Here is a 22,463-nt window from a genome sequence, read left to right as displayed (position 1 = left end):
CCAAATATATACGAAGTGGAAATTCATATTATTTTTTCAGACAGTACCATGACCAGTCAGCCAACAGCATCGGAGGCGGCTGTGGACACTGCCGTATCACATTTGAAATATGCCCCTGATCGGTGTGGATGTGCGGGCAGGAACAAGCCCTCATCTATCTATAATTCCAGCAATCTGTGTGTGTTTGTGTGTGTGTGTGTGTGTGTGTGTGTGTGTGTGTGTGTGTGTGTGTGTGTGTGTGTGTCTGTGTGTCTGTCTGTGGCCGCTGTTTCTCGACAACCACTGGTCCGATCTAATTGAAACTTGCCAGCTATATTGCTGGGGACCTGAGTGTGTGCCTTTTCAAGGTTTGATATTAATCGGACAAGTGCTTCCCAAGTTATGGCCATTTATTTACCAAACCAACTGCGTCGGCATGGCCGATGGGGAAGAGATCCTCAGCCGCGTTCCCCATTACGGGTTACAACGTACGGACTTCCGGATAGTGATGACTTACTGTATTATCATAATTTCTCAATTGCTCATGCGCATTTATAGATAAACACAATGCCCCAATCCAGTCGTCGTTTATGAGAGCGAAGGAACGGCTGTGTGGTTGTTTGAAAGTTTTTTTTTTTTTGCACGTACGGCCATGCACGTACTCGTGTAATAATAACAAGTAACAGCAACATGCTGTGCCAGCCATCCACGTCCTTGATTATTAGGAATTTGCAGCATAGTTCATTGCAATGTTGTATGTTGGAAACCCAGCCAAAGTTTACATTGTGGAAATATTTACATGTACTTTTATGCAGAATGAAGTTATTTTATTTTCTTGTGAAATTAAGATTGAAAACACCCAGCAACTTAATTTTTTTGTGCTTTGGAATTATTTATGTGAGATGCATTCAAAATTGTGTTTTCATACTTAATGATGTTAGATTTATATTTTTTCTTTGTATGAATACACACACATCGATAATATATATATATATATATATATATATATATATATATATATATATATATATATATATATATATATATATATATATATATATATATATATATATATATATATATATATATATAGTCTCATTGATTTGCCTGATTGTAATTTAGTTTTATATAATTTTATTCACTGTTCATATCATGTCAAGTATCATCTATTTAAATCTTTTTTCACTTCATTCTATTGATGCCTGCTGTGGGACATAAGTAAAAATATTTCTAAGTTTTTTTATATCATGGAGAAATTCTATCAGAAAGGTGTTTGACTTCCCAAGTAGGACCCATATTGTACTCTTTTACCAGTCAACTATAATGTCGTATAGCAAAATTTAAATGTGGTTCTTCGTCTTCTCATAATTCTTACCTGAGGTTGCTTAATTATGAATCTTGTAACAATGGGTAGTATGTCATCAGTAGCTAAAACTTTTAATTACATTTTATATAAATGCAAGTTATCTGTCAATACCTTTTATGCTACTAATGCCCATAATGTATTCAAGGATAGAATTATCAGCAGTTTTACTAACTCTCTCTCTCTATCGAGTGTAGCCTGTGGCTGCTGGTTGCATCATTGGTTGGGACGTGGCTATGCCGCTGATGCAGTGTCCCCCTTTCCAGTACACTGGTACTCATTTTGCCAACCTCATGACAGGCTGATGACAGGCTGAGTCAACCTCCTGGTGTATTTTAATTCAGCAGCCAACAGGGCTTGAACTCAGGACCCGAGGATCCCAAGCCACCACCCTAACCACCAAGCCAACAGGCTTGAGTTTTACTAACACTGCATGATGATGTTGTTGTACTTAAAGGTGCCTTTGTGCAGTCAATTATATTTGAGAGAGAAGCTCCACAGTTCCTCTCTGGAGCAGAACTTTCTGAATTTGAATTGTTAACTGTGCTTTGCACAAAGTGAATTTGTCAAAAAGGTATTTACGACTTTTACCCATGTGGTATTTCTTTTTATTCCCCATTTTTAGTATACGTTTCTCAATTGCAATGGTATCTACTTTTATTTATTGTACGTTTGTATTTGAGTGTGCTTTTTTGGTACAAATAAAGATATTATTGTTAACACTGCTTGTATATTTTTGCCGCAATCATGCTCTGCGTGATGTGTGATTATAAATGATTATGAATTGCAGTTGTTTTCTAGTTGTGGTCACGATGTGTTACTGTGCAACGTATAATGATGTTGCAATACAAAACTTCAATGTTTTGAAAATGGCACCAGAAGAACAGCGGTGCTATGCTGGCCCCAGACCTACGGGTCGAGGGTTCCATCAAGCTGGAAGCTGAAGGGTGTCATGCACTGCAATGTTCGTTTATTTGGCGTACAAAGACAAGGGTAAAAACAAAAACTCCATTTTATGAATGTTGTGATAAAGTTGAAAAATAACGTCATGCTTCAATGTTGTGACAACATTGAAATCTGACGTCATGGGTGTTGCAAATACAACTTCCCACTGACCCAATTCTGACGTCAGGTACAACCAGAACATGACGCTGCAACGACGTCAGATTTCAATGTTGTCACAACGTTGAAATCTGATGTCATGGGTGTTGCAAATACAACTTCCCACTGACCCAATTCTGACGTCAGGATACAACCAGAACATGACGCTGCAACGACGTCAGATTTCAATGTTGTCACAACGTTGAAATCTGACGTCATGGATGTTGCAAATACAACTTCCCACTGACCCAATTCTGACGTCAGGATACAACCAGAACACGACGCTGCAACGACGTCAGATTTCAACGTTGTCACAACGTTGAAATCTGACGTCATGGATGTTGCAAATACAACTTCCCACTGACCCAATCCTGACATCAGGATACAACCAAAACATGACGCTGCAACAACGTCAGATTTCAACGTCACAACGTTGAAATCTGACGTCATGGGTGTTGCAAATACAACTTCCCACTGACCCAATTCTGACATCAGGATACAACCAAAACACGACGCTGCAACAACGTCAGATTTCAACGTTGTCACAACGTTGAAATCTGACGTCATGGGTGTTGCAAAAACAACTTCCCTCTGACCCAATTCTGACGTCAGGATAGAACCGGCAAACGACGTTGCAACAACATTGTGTGCCTGCTCGGCTCTGACTTGTAACCTGCACAATATCCATAATCTTGGTACAGCTTGACCCTGTCTCCCTCTTGGTAACTGTGTTTCACTGAATGCTTGTGTTAATGTAAAAGCCAATCACATTCCAAGTTTTTATGTTGCGAGCACGCATGATATCTGATGATGCCAGTCTAAAAGAATCACACACACAACTCGTGTTACCTGCAAAGGTAAACGTTTTATGTGGAACTTTGAAAGCTGCTGAAAGACTAAGCAAAGGGTAAGTACCGACCTCAATGTATTTTTTTTTATTTCATCAGATCCTCTCATTATGCTGTGTAGGGCCCTATGTTTACCTATGAGTTCGATCGGTATTCAACAACTTCAATTAATGAAATAGTCTTTTTTTTTTTTTTTTTTTTTTTTTTTTTTTTTTTTTTTGTATACCTTGGTCGAGGCTCGTATGAGAGCTAACACACAACTCACAGCAAGGAGGCATGAGACAAGAGGGGTGGGAGTGGGAGGGACAAAACATTGGGGAACAGACACAGGTGAACTGTGGAAGGGAGAGGGATGGGGATGGGACGGGGGAACATGGCGAGGAGAAGATGGACATTACAGGGACTTTCAGGAAGGAAAGCAGGAGAATTGAAGGAAGTGGGCTTGGGTGGATTATCGGGGTAGAAAAGATCGAGGATTTGGATGGGGGAAGATAAGAGGTGGTGGTGAACAGCTGTTTTGAAAGCCTGAGGGAAGAATGGGAAAGAATAGAGTGAGGAAGTTTATTCCAAAGGCGGGAAAAAAAGAGGAATGAAAGAGTGAAGATGCGCAGTGATTCGTGATTTTGGTAGTTTTACCAGAAGGGGGTTGTTGCCGGACCTTGCGCGCCGTGTGGAAATGTGGTTGGGAGAAATCGCAGAGAAAGGAGGGGGGGGAAGGCTGAGAGGAGTCGGTAGAAGACAGAAAGACCACCGACCAACCTGCGGTGATTGAGTGAGAGGCCCAAAGACTCAGCTTCATTGCGGGAGATGCCAATGATCTTAAAAGCTCTGGTTTCGACAGCGTGAAGTCGAGAAAGGTGGGAGGCAGGAGCACCAGCCCAGAGGGGAGAGCAGTACTCCATCAGGCTACGGACAAAAGCTTTGTAAGTAGTCAGGAGCTCAAGAGGGCCGAGGAAGGACTTTGCACGACGGAGGATTCCTCAGTCGGCGACTGGCTTTGGAGGCGAGGTTTGAAATGTGACTTTCCCAGGAAAGGTCATGGCAGATAGTGAGACCCAGAAGCTTGAAAGAAAAGACTTCCTCCAGAGGATTGTTGAGAAAGTGGATGGGGGGTTTTGTAAACGGTCCTTTCGAAGAGACATAGTGAGAGTGTGCGATTTGTGTGGATTGAAAGACATGTTCCACGTGTTGGACCAGTTTGTGATTTTATCCAGATCTGCAGTGAGCGAAGAAGCTGCTGCTTGCCGGTCTGAGGGATGACAGATGGTACGGCAGAGGGTGGAGTCATCGGCAAAGAGAAATAGAGGATTTTCCAGAGAGTCCGAGAGATCATTGATGAAAACCAGAAAAAGAACAGGGCCCAGAACGCTACCTTGAGGAACTCCAGCCTGCACAGGAAGGGGGGATGAAAGAACTCCATTTAGGGCCACACGTTGACTGCGACAGGAGAGGAAGTCTGCGAGCCATGAGTGGAGATGGCCTTGAATACCATGGGAAGAGAGTTTGGTGAGTAGGGCAGGGTGCCAGACTGTGTCAAAAGCACGTGATATGTCCAGGGATACGGCTCGGATTTCTGTCTGGCATTGAGGACCTCCATCCATTGAGGGGAGAGCAGTAGCAGCATATCCAGAGTAGAGTGCTCTGGTCTGAAACCAAATTGATGATTGGAAATCAAGCCATTGGAGAAGAGGAAGGATTTCATGTCTGAAGCAATGATGGATTCCATAACCTTGCTGATGATTGGGAGAAGGCTGATTGGTCTGTAGTTACAGGGATCTGTTTTTGCACCTTTTTTATGCAGGGCAGTGATGTTAGCAGATTTCCAAGCAGATGGCAGATGACCTTGAGAAAATGAGAGGGTGAATAGAACAGAGAGAGGGTGAGCAAGAGCAGAAGAGCAGGCTTTGAGGACACGTGGGCTGATGCCGTCTGGACCGTTGCAGAATCTGACTCGAGGTTTGAAAGCAAGCTCTCCACCTTGTCAGGAGAAAAGGATACAGAGTCCAGGGACAGTTGGGTGCGACTGGGTAAAGTGGGTAGAGATAGTGATGGGTTTGGGACACAAGATTTAGCTGCAAACACCGAGTTTAGACATTCAGCTTTATCACGGTGGAATCAGCAGTGCGGCCATTTGAGGTAAGGGAGGGGATGGAGGGGGGAACATACACCAGAAACAGATTTGATTAAACGCCACCAGGATTTTGAGGAGGGAGAGAGGTTTGAGAGTTCAGACTTGAGATGAGAAAGATGTTGTTTTCTGGCTCTCCTGGAGGGTAGATACACACTTGTTCCGAGCTTTGTGGAAAGAAGTGAGACTGCTCTCAGTTGGGTTTGCTTTCCATGAGGCAAAGGCAAGTTGTTTCAGGACAACTGCCTCACCACAAGCTTCAGTAAACCAAGGGCGGGAGGAAGGGTAAGACAACTGAACACGAGAGGGGATAAATCTGTGCATGAGGGAGAGCAAGTTTCTTTGAAAGAATTCCCAGGATGAGTTGATGTTTGAGAAAGTAGTGATAGGAGACCAGTCTGTAAGTTTGATGGCTGCTCGGAGACCCTGCCAGTCGGCTTGAGTGAAATGCCAGACTCGACGGCGGTGAGGTGGTTCTCTGATGACAGCCAGAGAGATGTCCACTTTAACAAGGACGTGGTCAGAAGAACCAATTGGAGCGAAGGAAGAGCAGCAGATATTGTCAGGGAAATTTGTCAAAATCAGATCCAGAAGAGATGGAGTACCATTGGTTGTCACATTGTTTTATTTTTTATATGTTGTCACATTGATGTTTTATTGATGAAAACCAGACATTGTTTTATATGTTGTCACATTGATGCCGTACCGACATGTGGCTTGGAAACATCCCAAAACTAGAAGGGCACTCACTAGAGCGCATACCTCTGCCACACAATGCCTGATTCACGAGAACATATCAGGTCCAATATATTTTTGAAATATCAGTCTATCCATCGTTTTGGGGCCCCATCTCTCAATGGTGAGGAATCAGTTGAAAAATTCTCGTATCCAGATTCGAATCTTCACCAAAATCGAATCAATTGGTCCTTGTCTCACACCCAACACGTCTACCAAGTTGCAGCCAAATCCGTCTACAACTTTTTTGAGATATTATGCAATATCGTTTTTAGCCCCATCTCTCAATGGTGAAGAATCACTCAAAAAATCTCGGATCTAGATTTGGATCTTCACCAAAATTGAATCAATTAGTCCTTGTCACACAACCAACCTGTCCTCCAAGTTTCATCCGAATGCATCCATAAGCTTTTGAGATACTGTGCTATCCATCGTTTTTGGCCAAATCTCTTTGGTGAAGAATCACTTAAAAAAAATTCTCAGATCCGGATCTGAATTCGAATCTTCACCAAAATTTAGTGTTGCTGTCCTTGGCTGGTCACCCACATACACAAAAAAATTCAAAACGATTGCTTGATAACTATGGCCAAAAATCGTGTGACAAACAGACAAATGAAATTGCTCGTTGAGCAAGGAGTTGGTGGAATAACTTTGCCATATCTCCATGATCTCTGAAAAAACAAAAACCTGGAAATCAATTTGGTTCTTACAAGTCGATAGTGCTACTGTTTAATGAGATATCGCACTTAGTTTGGTCATGTTCATAACTTGGAAATCAATCGGACTTGAAATGGCGTTTTTATCGCAATTTGAAATTTTTGACCCGACCCCCCCCTGACATTCCACGAAGAAACAACATAACCCCTGACATCCCCGATCGCGAAGAAGGGTGTTGGTGTGACACCCCAATGAGACATATGGTTGGATGCGGTATTGGAAGTTGCACATTTTGGATTTGGTTTGAAGTCGATACGACCACTTTAGCGGAAGTTATTGTGAAAATAAGAATTTCGGTTTTTGGGTGACCTTGACCTTGACCTTTGACCTAGATTCACCAAAAACGACAAGTGTCTAAGTTGGACCATGGCCGACGTCTGTACCCAGTTTGGTCATGATCGCCGAAACGGTGTGACGGCTACAGGGTAAACAAACACACAAACAGACAGACAGACAGACAGACACACAACCGACCAACATAATTGCTGGAATCCGAGGGGTGAAACCATAACCTCAATCCATCTTTGGTGGCGGAGGTAATGATAACCCATTGAGCTCTGTATTTTCGACACTTTCACCCTCTGCAGTAAAAAAAAAAGTGGCATGCATCCAATCCCACAACAGGCATGATGGTGCGGCACTATCATGCTCTCAGCGGTCCAACTTTTGAATGCACGTACCCCCCCCCCCAGCCCCTCCCCATCGATAATCCTACATATGAGCCTGCAGTCATGGAAATAATTATTACATTACTAATCTCATTGTGCAGACTGACGTCAATGACATTAATTATATCAAAGCTGAACAAAGAAAGGGATTGATGATAAGACTAGGAAGTGATACCAAGATGTTAGCTGATGCTATATTTGATAGTCACGTGTTAGTTAATGCTCAATCAAAGTAACAATGTGGTCAAAAGATTGCATAATCTCTTAAAAAACAAACAAACTATAAAACCAAGTAGATTTATCTGTAACGATTCAGTTATCATTCATTTGTGCTTGGTGACCATAAAAGTTTGATTGTTTCTTTGAGTGAAAAGGAACTTGACACAAGAAAAAAATAGCTTCAAAAGTGTCATTTGTCTTGTACCAAATTTTTACAAGTCAACAACTGTTTAACATCAAATTTAAACAAGTCAACTGTGGCTCAGCTCCTGAAGAGGCACAAGATGCCAACATTTGCACCCTGTCTTGTCTTAAAAACAGCCATGACCTCAACCCGATTGAGAACTTCAGGAATATGATAGGTGTAAGATTGGCTGAAAAGATGCCAAGTACCATGGTTGAGCTTGAGACATCTGTGATGCAATTTTTTGGATCAAGAAAATTACAATCAAATCATCTGTAATTTAATCTCATGTATGCCCAGGAGGTGCCAAGCGGTCATCAAAGCTAAAGGAGATCCAACAAATGACTTGCATCCAAACTAGTCATCGGCAGCAATATCTCCTCTCCCTTCCTCAAGGGCCAAGCCCCACTCCATACAACAGAACTGGATTATTTCCCTTTCGTAAATCTTCACTCTCCGTCTAACCAGGAGCTTTCTTCATCGACTACCTTGAAACTCCTACACTTATGCCATCTGTCTCTGTCTCTGTCTCTGTCTCTCTCACACAGCCTCAGCTCTGATTGAAATCTTAGCCCCCTCATACATCACCTCAACTATCCTTACCAGTCTTTCAGGTACCCTCTTCTTCATCAGACTCCAACACACCACATCATACGCTTTCTCCAGATGCACAAGCCCACAATACAACTTACTGTTCCCTTCCAAAGATGTCTCCTGTTTCTGCCTGAGAATGAATATAGCATCTGTTACCCCCCTCCTTCCACCCCCACTGGCATAAATCCAAACTACATCCCATCAATTCCCACCAACTCTGTTCACGTTTCATTCACCATCCCTTCCAATACTTTTAACACCTGCTCCATCATCTTGATGCCCCTGTATCCCACATTCCATAACATCCCTTTTATTTTTGTGGATAACCACAAAGTAACTCTCCTGCCAATCATATGGTATCCTCTGCTCTCCCAGATCTTCACCAGTAACTGCCAAAGCCAAACCAGCAACTGCCAAACTCCGCTTTTACTCAGGCCATGATTAATAGACACCAGTACCCCTGAAGGTTCACTGTTTTTTTTTTGGCATATCTTGTTGTTTTCTTTTCTCCTGGCACTGCCATAGCCTCATCCCACACTGTGCCTCTGACTTGTCCTTGTACCTTGCTGATCTCTCTTCATACATGCCTCGCTCCATTACTTTTTGAGATATCCTGCTCACAGATCAACAGATGGACAAACAGACAAACAGGGGTGAAAACATGAACACGTTCCTCGGACCCTTCGGTGGCAGAAGTAAAAAAAAGAAAAGAAAAGGAAAATAAGGAGTCAGTGTGGAAGGTGTCAATGATTTATATAATCTTAGCCACCTGGGTTTAGTTGATGAGGTGAGAGCTGATTGTCTCATGTCCATTCACAGGTGAGAGATGTAGGTGGGTCCTTCTTTATTTAGATATTGACTGCTTTTGACATTTGCGCGTGGTACATGTTTGGGAGTCTCATAGGTGTGCATTGCTGATGATTCGCCAATAAGCGATTAAACTGGTCCGGTAGCTGAGGGGGTGTGTAGCATTGGGATTCTCATGTGTGTACAATGTGTGAATGTCCTTATAGCTGTGGAGGAACTCTGGGAAGGGTTCAAAACAGCAAAGCGCTTACTTGTGTCGGCCTTCTTTGGTTGCTTTATGCAGTTTCTTGGCTAGCGGAGTGTAGGATGGGTCAATCATATATATATATATATATATATATATATATATATATATATATATATATATATATATATATATATATATATACATATATATATATACATATATATATATACATATATATATATATACATATATATATATATACATATATATATATATATACATATATACATATATACACACACATATATACACACACATATATACACACACATATATATATATATATATATATACATATATATATATATATACATATATACATATATACACACACATATATACACACACATATATATATATATATATATATATATATATATATATATATATATATATGTATATGAAGAAGGCCCTTACATTTCCCAGGCTGACATTATGCCCTGGTAGAATACTGCTGTATGTTAAGACTTGGTTTGAGGACAACAAGGTTGAAAATCTGCGGTTGCCATCCAAGAGCCTCGGTCATTAATTAACAGAACCACTCAGAGACGTTGTGAGGGTCTGATAGTCAGTCAGTAAATAGATAGCTAAATAGTGCCGGCGATAGCTCATCTCCTCTTCACGAAGGACACCATGGGATCTTTAACGTCCACCAACGAATGCTGGCAGACAGGACAGCCGTTTAACGTCCATCTGAGGGGCAGCACACACATTGATCAATTACCCTGACTGTGAAACTCCATTTATAGCTCGGTCGGGATTCAAACCCAAGCTCGGAAGCTTAGAGGCGAGCGTGCGCCCTTCTCGGCCATCCTATCAGCCTGATATTACAATTTAAATCAACTAACATCTAGTACAAAGTGCTATTGACAATAACACCTCATTACCTGCACCACCAGAGGTGAAGGAGGTTATGTTTTCACCCCTCTCTGTCTGTTCGTCTGTCTGCGTGCAGGAGATCTCAGAAACTTGTGGACGGATCCGGATGAAACTTGGTGGACACTTTGGGTGTGACCACGACGAATTGATTCGATTTTGGTGAAGATCCGAATCCGGATCTGGATACCAGGATTATGTAATTTTTAAGTGATTCTTCACCATTGAGAGATAGGACCAAAAACGATATTGTACCGTATAGCAAGATATTTCAAAAATGTATTGGGCATTACGTAGATCAGGCATTACGTGGATCAGGCATTACGTGGATCAGGCATTACGTGGGTCAGGCATTACGTGGGTCAGGCATTACGTTGGTCAGGCATTACGTGGGTCAGGCATTACGTGGGTCAGGCATTACGTGGATCAGGCATTACGTGGGTCAGGCATTACGTTGGTCAGGCATTACGTGGGTCAGGCATTACGTTGATCAGGCATTACGTGGCGGAGGTATGCGCTCTACTGAGTGCCCTTCTCGATTGAAATTTAATCATGGTTGTAAATTAATAACCTTGAATATTTCTTTACTGTGTCATTAATTTTGGTACAGGTTGTCGTATGATTAAAATCTTATCTAAAGTACATGATAATTTAGTTTGCTTAATACAATTCGAGTTTCATTCTACGAATCGAATTTTCCTTCAATGGTTTCTCTACCAGATGCACAATGCAATGGCGACGGTGAATAGGGTTATGCTGGCATTGCCTTCCTTGGAGGTGTACAGTGAAATAGGAACATCTATTTTTTTTCTGTTCAAGCGAATTTGTGGGAGGGGGTAGTGATTAAGAAAAATAATAGGAAAGGACATTGGATCGCAAAAGGAGGATGTCGAGAGTGTAAGAGGAATGGTAAGAAAAGGGAAAGAAGGTAGGGAGGATACAGAAGTCAAGGGTGGGGGGTGGGCTGGGCTGGGTGGAGGGACGATGCATGCATGGCATGTACAAGGGAGGATCAGGGGAGATAGGATGAAAGATTTCCACCATTTTCCATTTGTAATAAATATATGGTTCTCAAAAAACTAGAAAACAACTAGCTACCATGTAGTGATAGTGATGGCAATCTCGAAACGCATAAACAGAGTTATGATATTATGGAATATGCCTGAAATGTCACCCACGATGTGACATTGGCAATGATGTCCAATTCAGGAAAGCATGCTTTGTGTAGGACCCCACTAAAATATCTCTCACACAAATACCTGTCGAGTTTGGCCTCCGTTGCACCAGCCCAGTTGGACTAAGGTGAGCTGTCTCATTTGAGATGGAATGTGGTTTCGATGAAGGGCTATTGGCGGCTTTGTCACTTAGTAATGCTGACAGATCTGAAAAATACAAACAAGAAAACAAGCATGTAGAAGGATGAACTGCATGGACTTCAACAAATTTGTGTGACAAAAATACTTTCTTATGTTGACAGTGTAGCTTGAACGTAAAATATGCAGGATTGGGAAACATCACTGCAGAGGTACATGATTTTCAGAACATTAGTCGACAATGAACAAATCATCACAAACATGTAGAATTTGACACCAGGATCCCAGCATCATGAGCCTGGGGTTCAGATGGGAAGACTAAACAGGCAAACTTTGCAATACCTTTCATCATCTTTCAGTTGGTGACTAGTATTAATAATATACACGGTAGAAGAAAGTGGGGAAAGCTGATAAATAATTATAAATAAAATCGAGAAAAGGAATGGAAGGTGAGAGGATTGGGGAAAATGAAAGGATAAGGGAAGATTAAACAGAAATAAGGGCCAAGCGACAAAGGTGAGTAATACATAAACATTCCACTCTTTTTGCAAACGTAAAATGTAGATGGCCTCTCATTTCTGAATCCAACGTTATTCCATGAATTATAGGGTAGAAGAAACATGCATAATATACACATAAGGAATTTTGGTGCAGGAGGAGGCCATTCGGCCTATCATGCCTGCTGCACACCAATCCCAGAAACCATCACCGATCCACACATAAGATGAGCTACCTCCAAGTTCTGCCAATATCCCCATACCCCTCTACCTCCAATGCATCTAGGTACCTATCCAATTAAAATTTAAACATACACACCCCTTTACTGCCACTACCTTCCAAAGAGACCATTCCATATATTAACTGCTCTCTGACTGAAAGACTCCTACCTTAACACTGTCCTAACGCTCACCTTCTTTACCCTCAGGCTATGGACCCTCCCTGGTCCTAACGCTGTCAACTCTGCCGAAAATCTCCACTGCACCTATATTGTCCACACTTCATTATCTTAAACATCTTGATCAAACCAACCTCGTTATCACTTCCTTTATAATGTACAAGCTGAAGTACCCAGTGTTGCCTGGGGATTTCAATGCAATATGTATTGAAATATTTCCTGGATGACAAATGCGGGAATGTTGGCCTCATGGTTTTGTATGAATTACCAACCTTGGGCGTTGTTAAATGTGCTTGGACTTGTATCGAAATGCTTCACCTTCTAAGGAAGCCCAACATACTGCCCTGGATGCTGCATGTCTTGCACATTGATCCTCAACCCGAGCCTGTGTCTGCTCTGCAGTCTCAGCTGACCTGGAGGCTGCTTGTCTTGCACATTGATCCTCAACCCGAGCCTGTGTCTGCTCTGCAGTCTCAGCTGACCTGGAGGCTGCTTGTCTTGCACATTGATCCTCAACCCGAGCCTGTGTCTGTTCTGTAGTCGCAGCTGACCTGGAGGCTGCTTGTCTTGCACATTTATCCTCAAGCCAAGCCTGTGTCTGTTCTTGAGTCTTAAGTGACTTCTAAAACTGCCATTCTCTTTGCATCCGATTTGTTTATGCCCATCAGGAGTCTTTGTTGGTGGCATGTGGCAGTATTTATAGTGCAAGTAAGGGAGGTTAAGATATTTCTTAACAGAAGTGTTCCCTTGGGAGTTCCAGAAGTGCTCTGGGTGGCATCTTACCATGCAGATCTTCGTGACGTGGTAGAGTGAAGTCACAAAAAACAGCAGATGATCGTACAGAGACAGGGAGGATTAGAGGTAGGGGAGAAACATACCAAGGGAATACACAGTTTCTGTTATAAGTTTACATACATAATATGACCTCAGCATATGATGTTCACGACACATGTTACTCGATCGTGAGAGTTTGTAAGCACCATACTCATTCAAGGCCTGAACACGAAGGTGTTATAGTAAACCTGTGTAAAGCAATCTTTTAATAACAGGTACGCATGTGTTAACTTCATATTGATTATATTTGTGGTGCTGACAACAAATCACTACAACCTCAACATATGATCTTCATAATGCAGATTACTCAATCGCAGCAGTTTGTATGAAACATACTCGCTCGAGGTCTGCACACGGACGTGTTATAATAAACCTGTGTAAATCATTTTTTAAAATAACAGCCTCACGTGTAAGCACGATAATATTTAAAATTGTGTTTTTGACAACAAATCACTACAACCTCAACATATGATCTTCACAATACATATTACTCGATTGCTTCTGGGGGGAGGGGGGGGACGCAGGAAGCGTACTCGCACACGACTCGATCGAGGCCTGAGGGCCAATTATCTGATTTAAATTTTTCAAATGTTTTTTTTTATCCAAACATAGCCCACGACCTTCCTCTGGATGAAAGAATAGGCCATGCAAAGTTTGGTTGCACTGGTTCCTGCAGGGTGTGAATGCATGAATGAAGAAACAAACAAGCACACACACAAACAAACTTTCTTCTTTATATATTAGTTAAAGTCCTGTCTCCTTCAGTTACTCCTCATAGCCTTGAAGTTTAGCTCACCCTGGAATCAACCTAGTACTCCTATGCTGTATTCTCTTTATGGCAGCAACGTTCTTCCTCAGATGTGGACGTATGAAGATCTGGAGACCATCTCATGCTTAAATAAATCTTGAGACAACCAAAAGATATATTTCCTATCAAGACTGCAGCGATGGCACAAGCGGGACTGCATCTGATTGCTCGAATGATTTTCTGACAAGCAATCAAAGATAATGATATGCTTAACAAGGCCCAATTGAAATGCCCATAAATAGAGCTTCTAAAAGTGCCTGCCATGGGATTCTTTTTGGCTCTCCGATTTAGGTGTGCACACTGGCCTCTGAGCTGTCTAGTCTGGGTTACCATTTTCCACCCAGGTGTATTTCATTGCACGGAATTATTCAATCCTTTCATTTAAAGCAGGGGTCTCCAACCTGCGGCCCGCGGGCCACATGCGGCCCTTTAGACGGATGTATGCGGCCCGCGGTGCCATATTAAGTTTACATTACAATGCGGCCCACGATACTGGCAATTTGTCAGGGTCGATGATCAAAGCGTTCTGTAATTTTTATTATGATTGATTCATATTAGACACATGTGTTTTTAACACGATTATTCATTTATCATATTCGTTGGCAAGAAAAATATATTCAGCACTAATTTTTGTTTAAATTTCCGCATATTAATGATATATATATATTTTTTCGGAATTTAGCGTCCTTTTTTTGGGGTGCGGCCCTCCACCCCTCACCACTTTGGTTTTGTGGCCCTCTGCCCAAAAAGGTTGGAGACCCCTTATTTAAAGTGTTAAAATTACCAACCACCAAGTACTGTATATATTCCTGTATACACAATTGACATGCTGGACTTGCACCATTTAGCAAATTCTTTTTTGCCTTTTTAAAATGTTTTTGAGAAATCAGTTGATAGTTTATGCAAGTCTCCTCTCCTTTTGGGGCGGGAGGGAGATTGCCTTTTATAGATTCTTTCTTTCATTCATTCTTCCTGTCTTTTTAAAATTAATTTATTTCCAATAATTACAATCGTACACCATTTCTTCATTTCTGAGCTAATCATCTTCAAATTTGGCACGGACATACATTGGTCCAATATATCCAGAATCCTCTTTTATTTTTTTTTCGGTTTTGGTCCCTGTTCCGATTTTAAGAGGTCGCAAGTGAAACGCACTACAAATCACACAATTTGCTTTGCCATTCTCTTGTATTTCAGTCGAAATTGATGAAAATTGGCACAAAGGTGCTTTCTAACAGCCACTATGGGGATTCTTAGAAATTTATCGGATTGTACTCGTTTTCCTGGTTTTACAGGGGTCAAAGGTCAAAATTTGTCGCAACATGAATGTTTTTAGCCTGAAATGTCTCTGCAGTTCAACCAATACAGCCAAGACTCGGATAAATGAGACAATAGCACAGCCTATAGCTCTCTCCAGATGAAAGTAGGTGGAAATTTGTCTGGCATCTCCTTTTCAATCCTACAGGAGTCAAAGGTCAAAATTGGTCACAGAAATAAGATTTCTGGCCTACCAAGCATTTTCATTTCAACCATTCCATTTATATTTCAACAATAATTTGCATCAAAAAACCTTACTGCAAGCCCTTCAGACAAAAGCAGGTAAACATTGGTTCAGTGTCTTGATCTTACAGGGTCAAAGTGGATTGTGGTGGACACTTATTAAATTGTATTGTAAATGTCTAAGAGTCTAATTTTAAATATCTTTCCCACAGAAGCCATCACTGTATAGCTGAGAGGATAGCCGATGGGTGTGGGTGCTCTTCTTTAAGCTATCTGGTCTGGGTTTGAATCTCGACCAAGCTATAAACTGTCATTCTGATGTTTTGTAGACAGGGTGAGGCATCAATGTGTGTACTGTCCATCAAAAGGATCTTAAATGAGAAGACTTGTTTGCCAGCGCTGGTTATTTACATGGTTTAATGCCCATAGGGAAGCTGCATCACAAATTCCATACACAGTTGCAGACAAATACATTAGACTACACTGGACTTGGCTTCAGATAAACCCAAATGCTGACCTTAGGGAAGTGATGCAACCTCCCTGAGCACCGGCAACACCATCTTTGTGGCGTCGCTTTTCTCTCTACAGTCAACAGGACAATTAGGGAGAATTTTCCTCCCTTCCCCCTTCTTGTGGTATGCTAACCCACATGGAATGTCCATGCTCTGGCTTTGTGAATGTTGAGCATCAACTTAGATAGCAACAAGTACATTTCAAAATGATGTTTCAGTCATTTCAAAGTGATGCTTGAAAAGGGATTTATTCGACTCAGCCAGAATCAGAATCAAAGTGTCAGCCTTCCAGACTCAGAGTGGACAGCCGAACCATTACGGTGCCAAATTTGCAAAGAGTAGGTGAGTTATCGCCGGAACCATGTCCAGATTCTAAATTCCTGCCACTTCCTCGAGCGACAGGCCTGGCCACTGGGTTCATAAACGATTTGGGGTACAAACGTTCCCCAGCCAACTATACAAGAAGGTGGGAATATTTGGGATTGTTAAAAAATATTTGTAGTAGTAGTAGTATAGTAGTAGTGGTAGTAATACTAGTAGTAATGAATTCAAATTATCAGCCATACGGCTGCTTCAGAGTGGTTTTATATGAATGTTCAATTTTTAAAATTAAAATTTTTACTCTTCTTTCACTTTTTTTAGCTCGTGTAGTGCGATTTCTGAGGGGTAATCGGAAAATCCTTTGTCCAACAATGAAGGAATCGTCCTGTGCCTGCGAAATTCACCGCAGATGCAAGTCCTTCTCCATGTATTTTCCAGGAAATGTTACACATTACCTCCAGAGATGGGGACGTTTCCTGATGCCTTTTTTAAGCTCACCTGGAATGTAGTTTCAGGGAGCTTTATGGGATGGCACAGCTTCCATCTGTCCGTCAGTCTGTTCATCCATCCACAAATACTTGCAAATTTTTCTCCGAAACTACAGATAGGATTCTGATGAAACTTGACGAAACCTTCATCACCCATGATGTACAAAAGTTTGTTCACGCTATAAAAAAAAAAAAAAAAAATTGGGGTTCAAAGGGATGTAGGGGGGAGGGTGTTGCCGCACCTCCCCCCCACCCCCCCCCACAAATATGTACTTGCGTTCTTCTCCGAAACCACATACATAATTTCGATGAAACTTGACCACAACCTTCATCACCCGTGATGTACCAAATTTTTTCATACTATTTAAAAAAAAAATCGGGGTTGATGGGGACGAACGGGCAGGGGGCGGGGTGTGCCCCCTATATTAGGTATTTGCAATAACATTGGTACATTTTGGTGATCCCGTCCCACGTTGACTGCCTCCTCGGTATCATTAGTCTACCAAGTGAGCACCCAAGGAGATTGCCCCTATGTTTTGTATCTTTGGCCCAACCGTTTTTGAAAAGAGAAGAACCCCCCTGGCCCCTACCCCACTCCCTCCTCTTTTATTTTTCACCTTTATATTTCAAAGCCTCATTGGGATGTATCCTTCTCCCCCTATCCTTGATCTCACTCTCACTTCTACTCTCCTGATTGGTGTTTTCCCCTTTCCATTTTGTTCCCTTCCATTCTGCCCAAGCTCTTCCATGAGCCTCGATCATGTATAAAAAAAACAAAAGTCTAATTTATCCACAAGGTATGGTGTGATGTCGGTAAATGTTGGGCATTTGCAGTATCTGGTTGTAAATCGATTCAAGAGTAATTGCTTTTGTTATGATCATCGCAGAGTTAACTTCAGGATTGTTTTTATTCACCGCAAGACAGCTGCTCACCAGGAGTGGTCCTGCTGTTTGCTGAAGTGGAGACTGAGACACCACTTGATGCCTTCCTCGTGTTTGCATTGCTGTGGCCCTTAGGTTTTTGCAGAGCTGCCAAGTGCTGGTCCAGGACATTCAGACCGACGTCGCCCCACCTGTACTCCTGAAACAAAGGAAATGGAACGGCGGACATGAGAAGTGCTAAGGAGAGGAAACATATCTGCACACCTGATAGAACTAGCCGGAGAGGTTATTTAACCTTGGGAATTCGATCAAGATTGATGAACATTGGCAGAATCAGACACCCAGGGATGAAATGATGACAAAGCCTGACCTCCCAGGTCAACGTGAGTGAACAATCCATACCTTTTTAATCTCTTCGCTTCTAGGTGTACAATACATATGAGGCATGGTTTCACTTTTAAACTTTTCATTGTCCAGGCACGAGCCTTTTGTGTTGCTATACACCAAGATGAAGGAGGAACACGGAGCTTTATATTGGTTACATTTACAGGATGAAGATCTTTATATTGAAACATCAGAACCAGCAAAGAGACATGAGAGCCTTTCCTGCAGCATCTTCATGGCAACCACTCAGATGTTAGAGCCATGCTGTTATCTTTAGCTATTGTTATAATGATATTGTTTTTTGCTGTTCTCACAAAAATTGACAATTTTTTTTGGATTTCCTTTTCAACTACTGCTTTAGAACATGTACGACATCCACGACAACAGCTCTCCGATGCAACTGATCCCAGTAAGATGGAAGAAAACAACACAGGTAAAGAGCAGCATTTTCATGTCTGGTGGTGTTACATAAGTGGTCGAACTGTGCTGGTGCATCGCCGGGAGTGGAAAGTGGCTCGGTGAGGGTAATCTGAGATGGGTGCACGACGTATGGGTCACCCGCAGCCTTGGCCAGCTGCAGACACCCGAAACCCTTGGATCAACCAAGCGGATAGTCCCAGGAGAGGGACACAGAAAGAACCATTTAGAGCATTCCCCTTCCCGTGTTAAATTTAGCAGCCAAGAATGCTGTGTCGCTCTAACAATGACTCTTGCTTAGATAAGCTTCTCTGTTAATTTGTGTTCTGAAAGTGTCGATGTCACTGGTATGAGCATAGGTGAAGTTTTCTTTTGTGATGTGCTGGATTAAGGTGTTTGGAACACTCGTGGTGATTGTTCTATGTCGGGCATCACCTTTTACCTCATATACAGACTAAGCCAGCCCAATGCGTTCACTCTACCTGGCTGTCCATCGCAGTTAGTTTCATAAATCCCCGCTGTACTCAGCATGGTGTGTTTCCACCCGCTTGACCAGCACGGCTCATTCCTTACCCGCTCGACCAGCATGGCACGCACAGCACTCTCCTGACGTCGGCGCAGCAGCTCGAGCTCGGCCAGCGCCGCCAAGCTGGCCCCGAGGCGCTCGGACATGCGGCTGCTGGGCTGCGCGGGCAGAACGAGAGGTAGCCGCCGAGACATCGCTCCCTCCCTTGCCCTCTGTCTGGAACCGCTTCGATCATGAGCACTCGTTGTGCAGCGAGAGGTGGGAGGAGGACGATGGAGAGGTAAAGAGAGAGAGAGGGAGAAAGAAGGAGAGAAAGGCACAGAGAGAAGAATGGAAGGGGAAAGTGGGAGGGAGTGAGGGGCAGGAAAAGGCAAGAAGACAGGGATGGAGATTGAGAGCGAGAGAAAGAGATATAGATATAGATATTGAGAGAGATTATTAGGGGAAGGAAAGATAAATCTTTAAAAAATGAAGGTGTGTGTGTGTGTGTTGTATATGTGTGTGTTTTATTGTGTGTGTGTGTGTGTGTGTGTGTGTGTGTGTGTGTGTGTGTGTGTGTGTGTGTGTGTGTGTGTGTGTGTGTGTGTGTGTGTGTGTGTGTGTATGTGTGTGTTCTCTCTGTATCATAGTCTATCAACTAAAATCACATTTGTAATAGTCAAGTGAAAGAAGAAAAAGAATATGTGTTTCAAAAAAAAAATACACCATGAAAACAGAGCAAAACTATGACGGCGCTCGGTGGAGCGCATCCCTCCGCCAGGGTGAACAGTTTACGTTTTGTCACTGATAGATCAGATCTACTGACCTGAACCAAAATCTACTCGGCTTATTCTTGTCATCGAACTAACTCATCCATCCAAGTTTTGTCATAATCCATCCCCAACGTTTTGAGATACCATTCTACATATCGTTTTTGGCCCCATTTGTCCATGGTGAAGAATTACTTAAACAATTCAACAATTCTCAGATTCGGATCCGGATCCAGATCTTCACCAAAATCTAATTTAATCCTCGTCACACACCCAACTTCTTCACCAAGTTTCGTCTGAATCTGTCCACAAATTTTTGAGATATCCTGCTCACAGACAAACAGAGACACAGACTGGGGTGAAAACATAACTTCCGTCCACCTTCGGTGGCAGAGGTAATCATGAATAAAAGAAGAAGAAAATAATTAAGAAATATATTAATTGAAACAAAGAAAAAGGATTTAATTGAAAATAAATTAACTGAAACAAAGTGATACTTAGCTTTCACTCGGTTATTCTCATCCACAAACATCATCACACGTTATGTCGTCATATCCGACACGTCTATAGAGCTGTCTGAAAGTTGTTTAACCGAGATAAAGTGTGACTAATCATTACAGTAGGATGATCTTTTTTCCCCATCCATTTTCTGATTTAACGGTTTGCTAAGTTATAATATATCTCCCTGTCATTTTGCTGAAAATAAGCACGGTAAGTGGAATTTTGCATTTCACTAGCGCTTCAACTTATACTCCAACAAGCAAAAAAGTACCCATCCCCAGTGATGGTAAAAGTTTAAGTTAATCTCTCAATTTAAATTATTTCATGGATTTTTAAATGGTTAATTGTGTTTCACTCTTGGTTTCACTCAGAGTCAAAGCACTGAGCTACTTATACCACCCATCGCTAAATGGTGGTGCAACATCAGGCAGAAGAAGTTGCATTTGTCTAAGATTTTCGACTCCAAAAAGAGGGTAAAATATAGCAATTTTAAATTGTGTTACTTCGTGAAAATCTGTATGAAATCTACTTTAATCCAGATGTTCATGTTGATTCTATAGATTACTGGAAGGGACAATCAAGAAAAGTGAAATGAAAATCCAAAGTAACCAATCAGCAGCTTTTCAAGCGTAGCATGGGAAGCGGCAACCATAAACAGGAGACAGATGAACGCACAGACAGACACCACGGTTCGCAATTCATACTGTGTATGTAAAATTGTAACCAAAGGAACATTTGGACCGATGAGTGTATTTAAAATCTCCTTTCCATTAACTGACCAAATTAATTAACAAATTATATTGTGAAATTTATATCCTGGTGTTGGCGCAGTGGTTAGGGCAGCAGCTTGGGATCCAAGAGGTCCTGAGTTCAAGCCCCGTTGAGCCACTGAATTAATACACCAGGGGGTTAACTCAGCCTGTCATCCTTCCGAGGTCGGCGAAATGAGTACCAGTGTACTGGGCTGGTGTATACCCCGGTTAAAATAGGTGTACCATATCCCTGTGTCGTAAGAGGCGACCAGGGTTGCGTCAGGAAGGGCATCCGGCGTAAAACATGTGCCAAATCACTATGCGGATCATACGGATGATCCGCTGTGGCGACCCCTAAGGGGAGCAGCCGAAAGAAGAAGAAGATTGTGAAATGAATTGTAACAATTCACAAGTTGTTTATAATGAAAATATGATTTAAGTTTATAATTGTATTAAATCCAGGCTCGGTGGCAATGTGATGAGACAAAAAAAAAAAATTTGGTCCAGTTTCAATGTCTGAAATGATATTATTTCAAGTTCCCACAAATAGTGATGGTATCGAGATCCAGTTTGAGGAATCGTACGACTCAGCACATGCCTTTGCTTATGCACACGTTGAGCCTGCGGCGTCTGGGCAAGATTCCAGATCTCCAGGGTGGAAAGGACACTGAAGATCGGATGCGGTATCGGATGAATGCGGCCGCCATAACGGTTGACCAGCTGTGCCAATAGGCTGGACAATAGTACTAGGAAACACCTTCAAGGTTTGTAGACATGCGATGACCCTTCCATCCTGCATTGCCTCATAATTTTCTCCCTTTCACTCTGATCTCAGCAGGAAGTTGCAATGGTCTTGATGACTTTCTTTTATACTGCATACCATCAATCTCATCAGGCTGATTACACATCAATTAAGAGCTTTCAGGTCATGTCAGGTTAATTTCAGGTCATTGGCTTGAACTTTTACAATTCGTGCATATACCCATCAAGGATGGATGATAGCAAGGTTTGCAATTTGAATAAACGTGAGGGTCTTGAAGAAGAACAACAATCCTGTAACTTGGGGAACAAATGTTGACAACAACAACAACAATCTTCTGACTGCTAGGGTGGTG

At 42.0% G+C, this 22,463-nt stretch overlaps 1 protein-coding gene across 1 annotated transcript in view; it reads right to left on the bottom strand.

Moving 5' to 3' along the window:
* LOC147027821 (dapper 1-like) overlaps window positions 1-21,505 on the bottom strand; it is a 33,712-nt gene extending 12,207 nt beyond the window's left edge. Inside the window, exons 1-3 of the mRNA XM_085877441.1 lie at window positions 19,394-21,505; window positions 18,071-18,218; window positions 11,726-11,848 (exon numbers count right to left, since the gene is read on the bottom strand). Of these exons, the coding sequence (XP_085733567.1) occupies window positions 11,726-11,848; window positions 18,071-18,218; window positions 19,394-19,540 (418 nt within the window). The 5' untranslated portion in view covers window positions 19,541-21,505. The remainder of the gene's footprint in view (window positions 1-11,725; window positions 11,849-18,070; window positions 18,219-19,393) is intronic.
* Between the last annotated feature and the right edge of the window lie 958 nt (window positions 21,506-22,463).

Source organism: Eptatretus burgeri, chromosome 4 (assembly GCF_056783735.1).
Source record: "Eptatretus burgeri isolate ZD-2024b chromosome 4, Ebu_testis_v1, whole genome shotgun sequence".
NCBI classification, from domain to species: domain Eukaryota; kingdom Metazoa; phylum Chordata; class Myxini; order Myxiniformes; family Myxinidae; genus Eptatretus; species Eptatretus burgeri.
The sequence above is the reverse complement of the archived record's forward strand: the minus strand, read 5'-3'. Positions and strand labels throughout refer to the sequence as shown.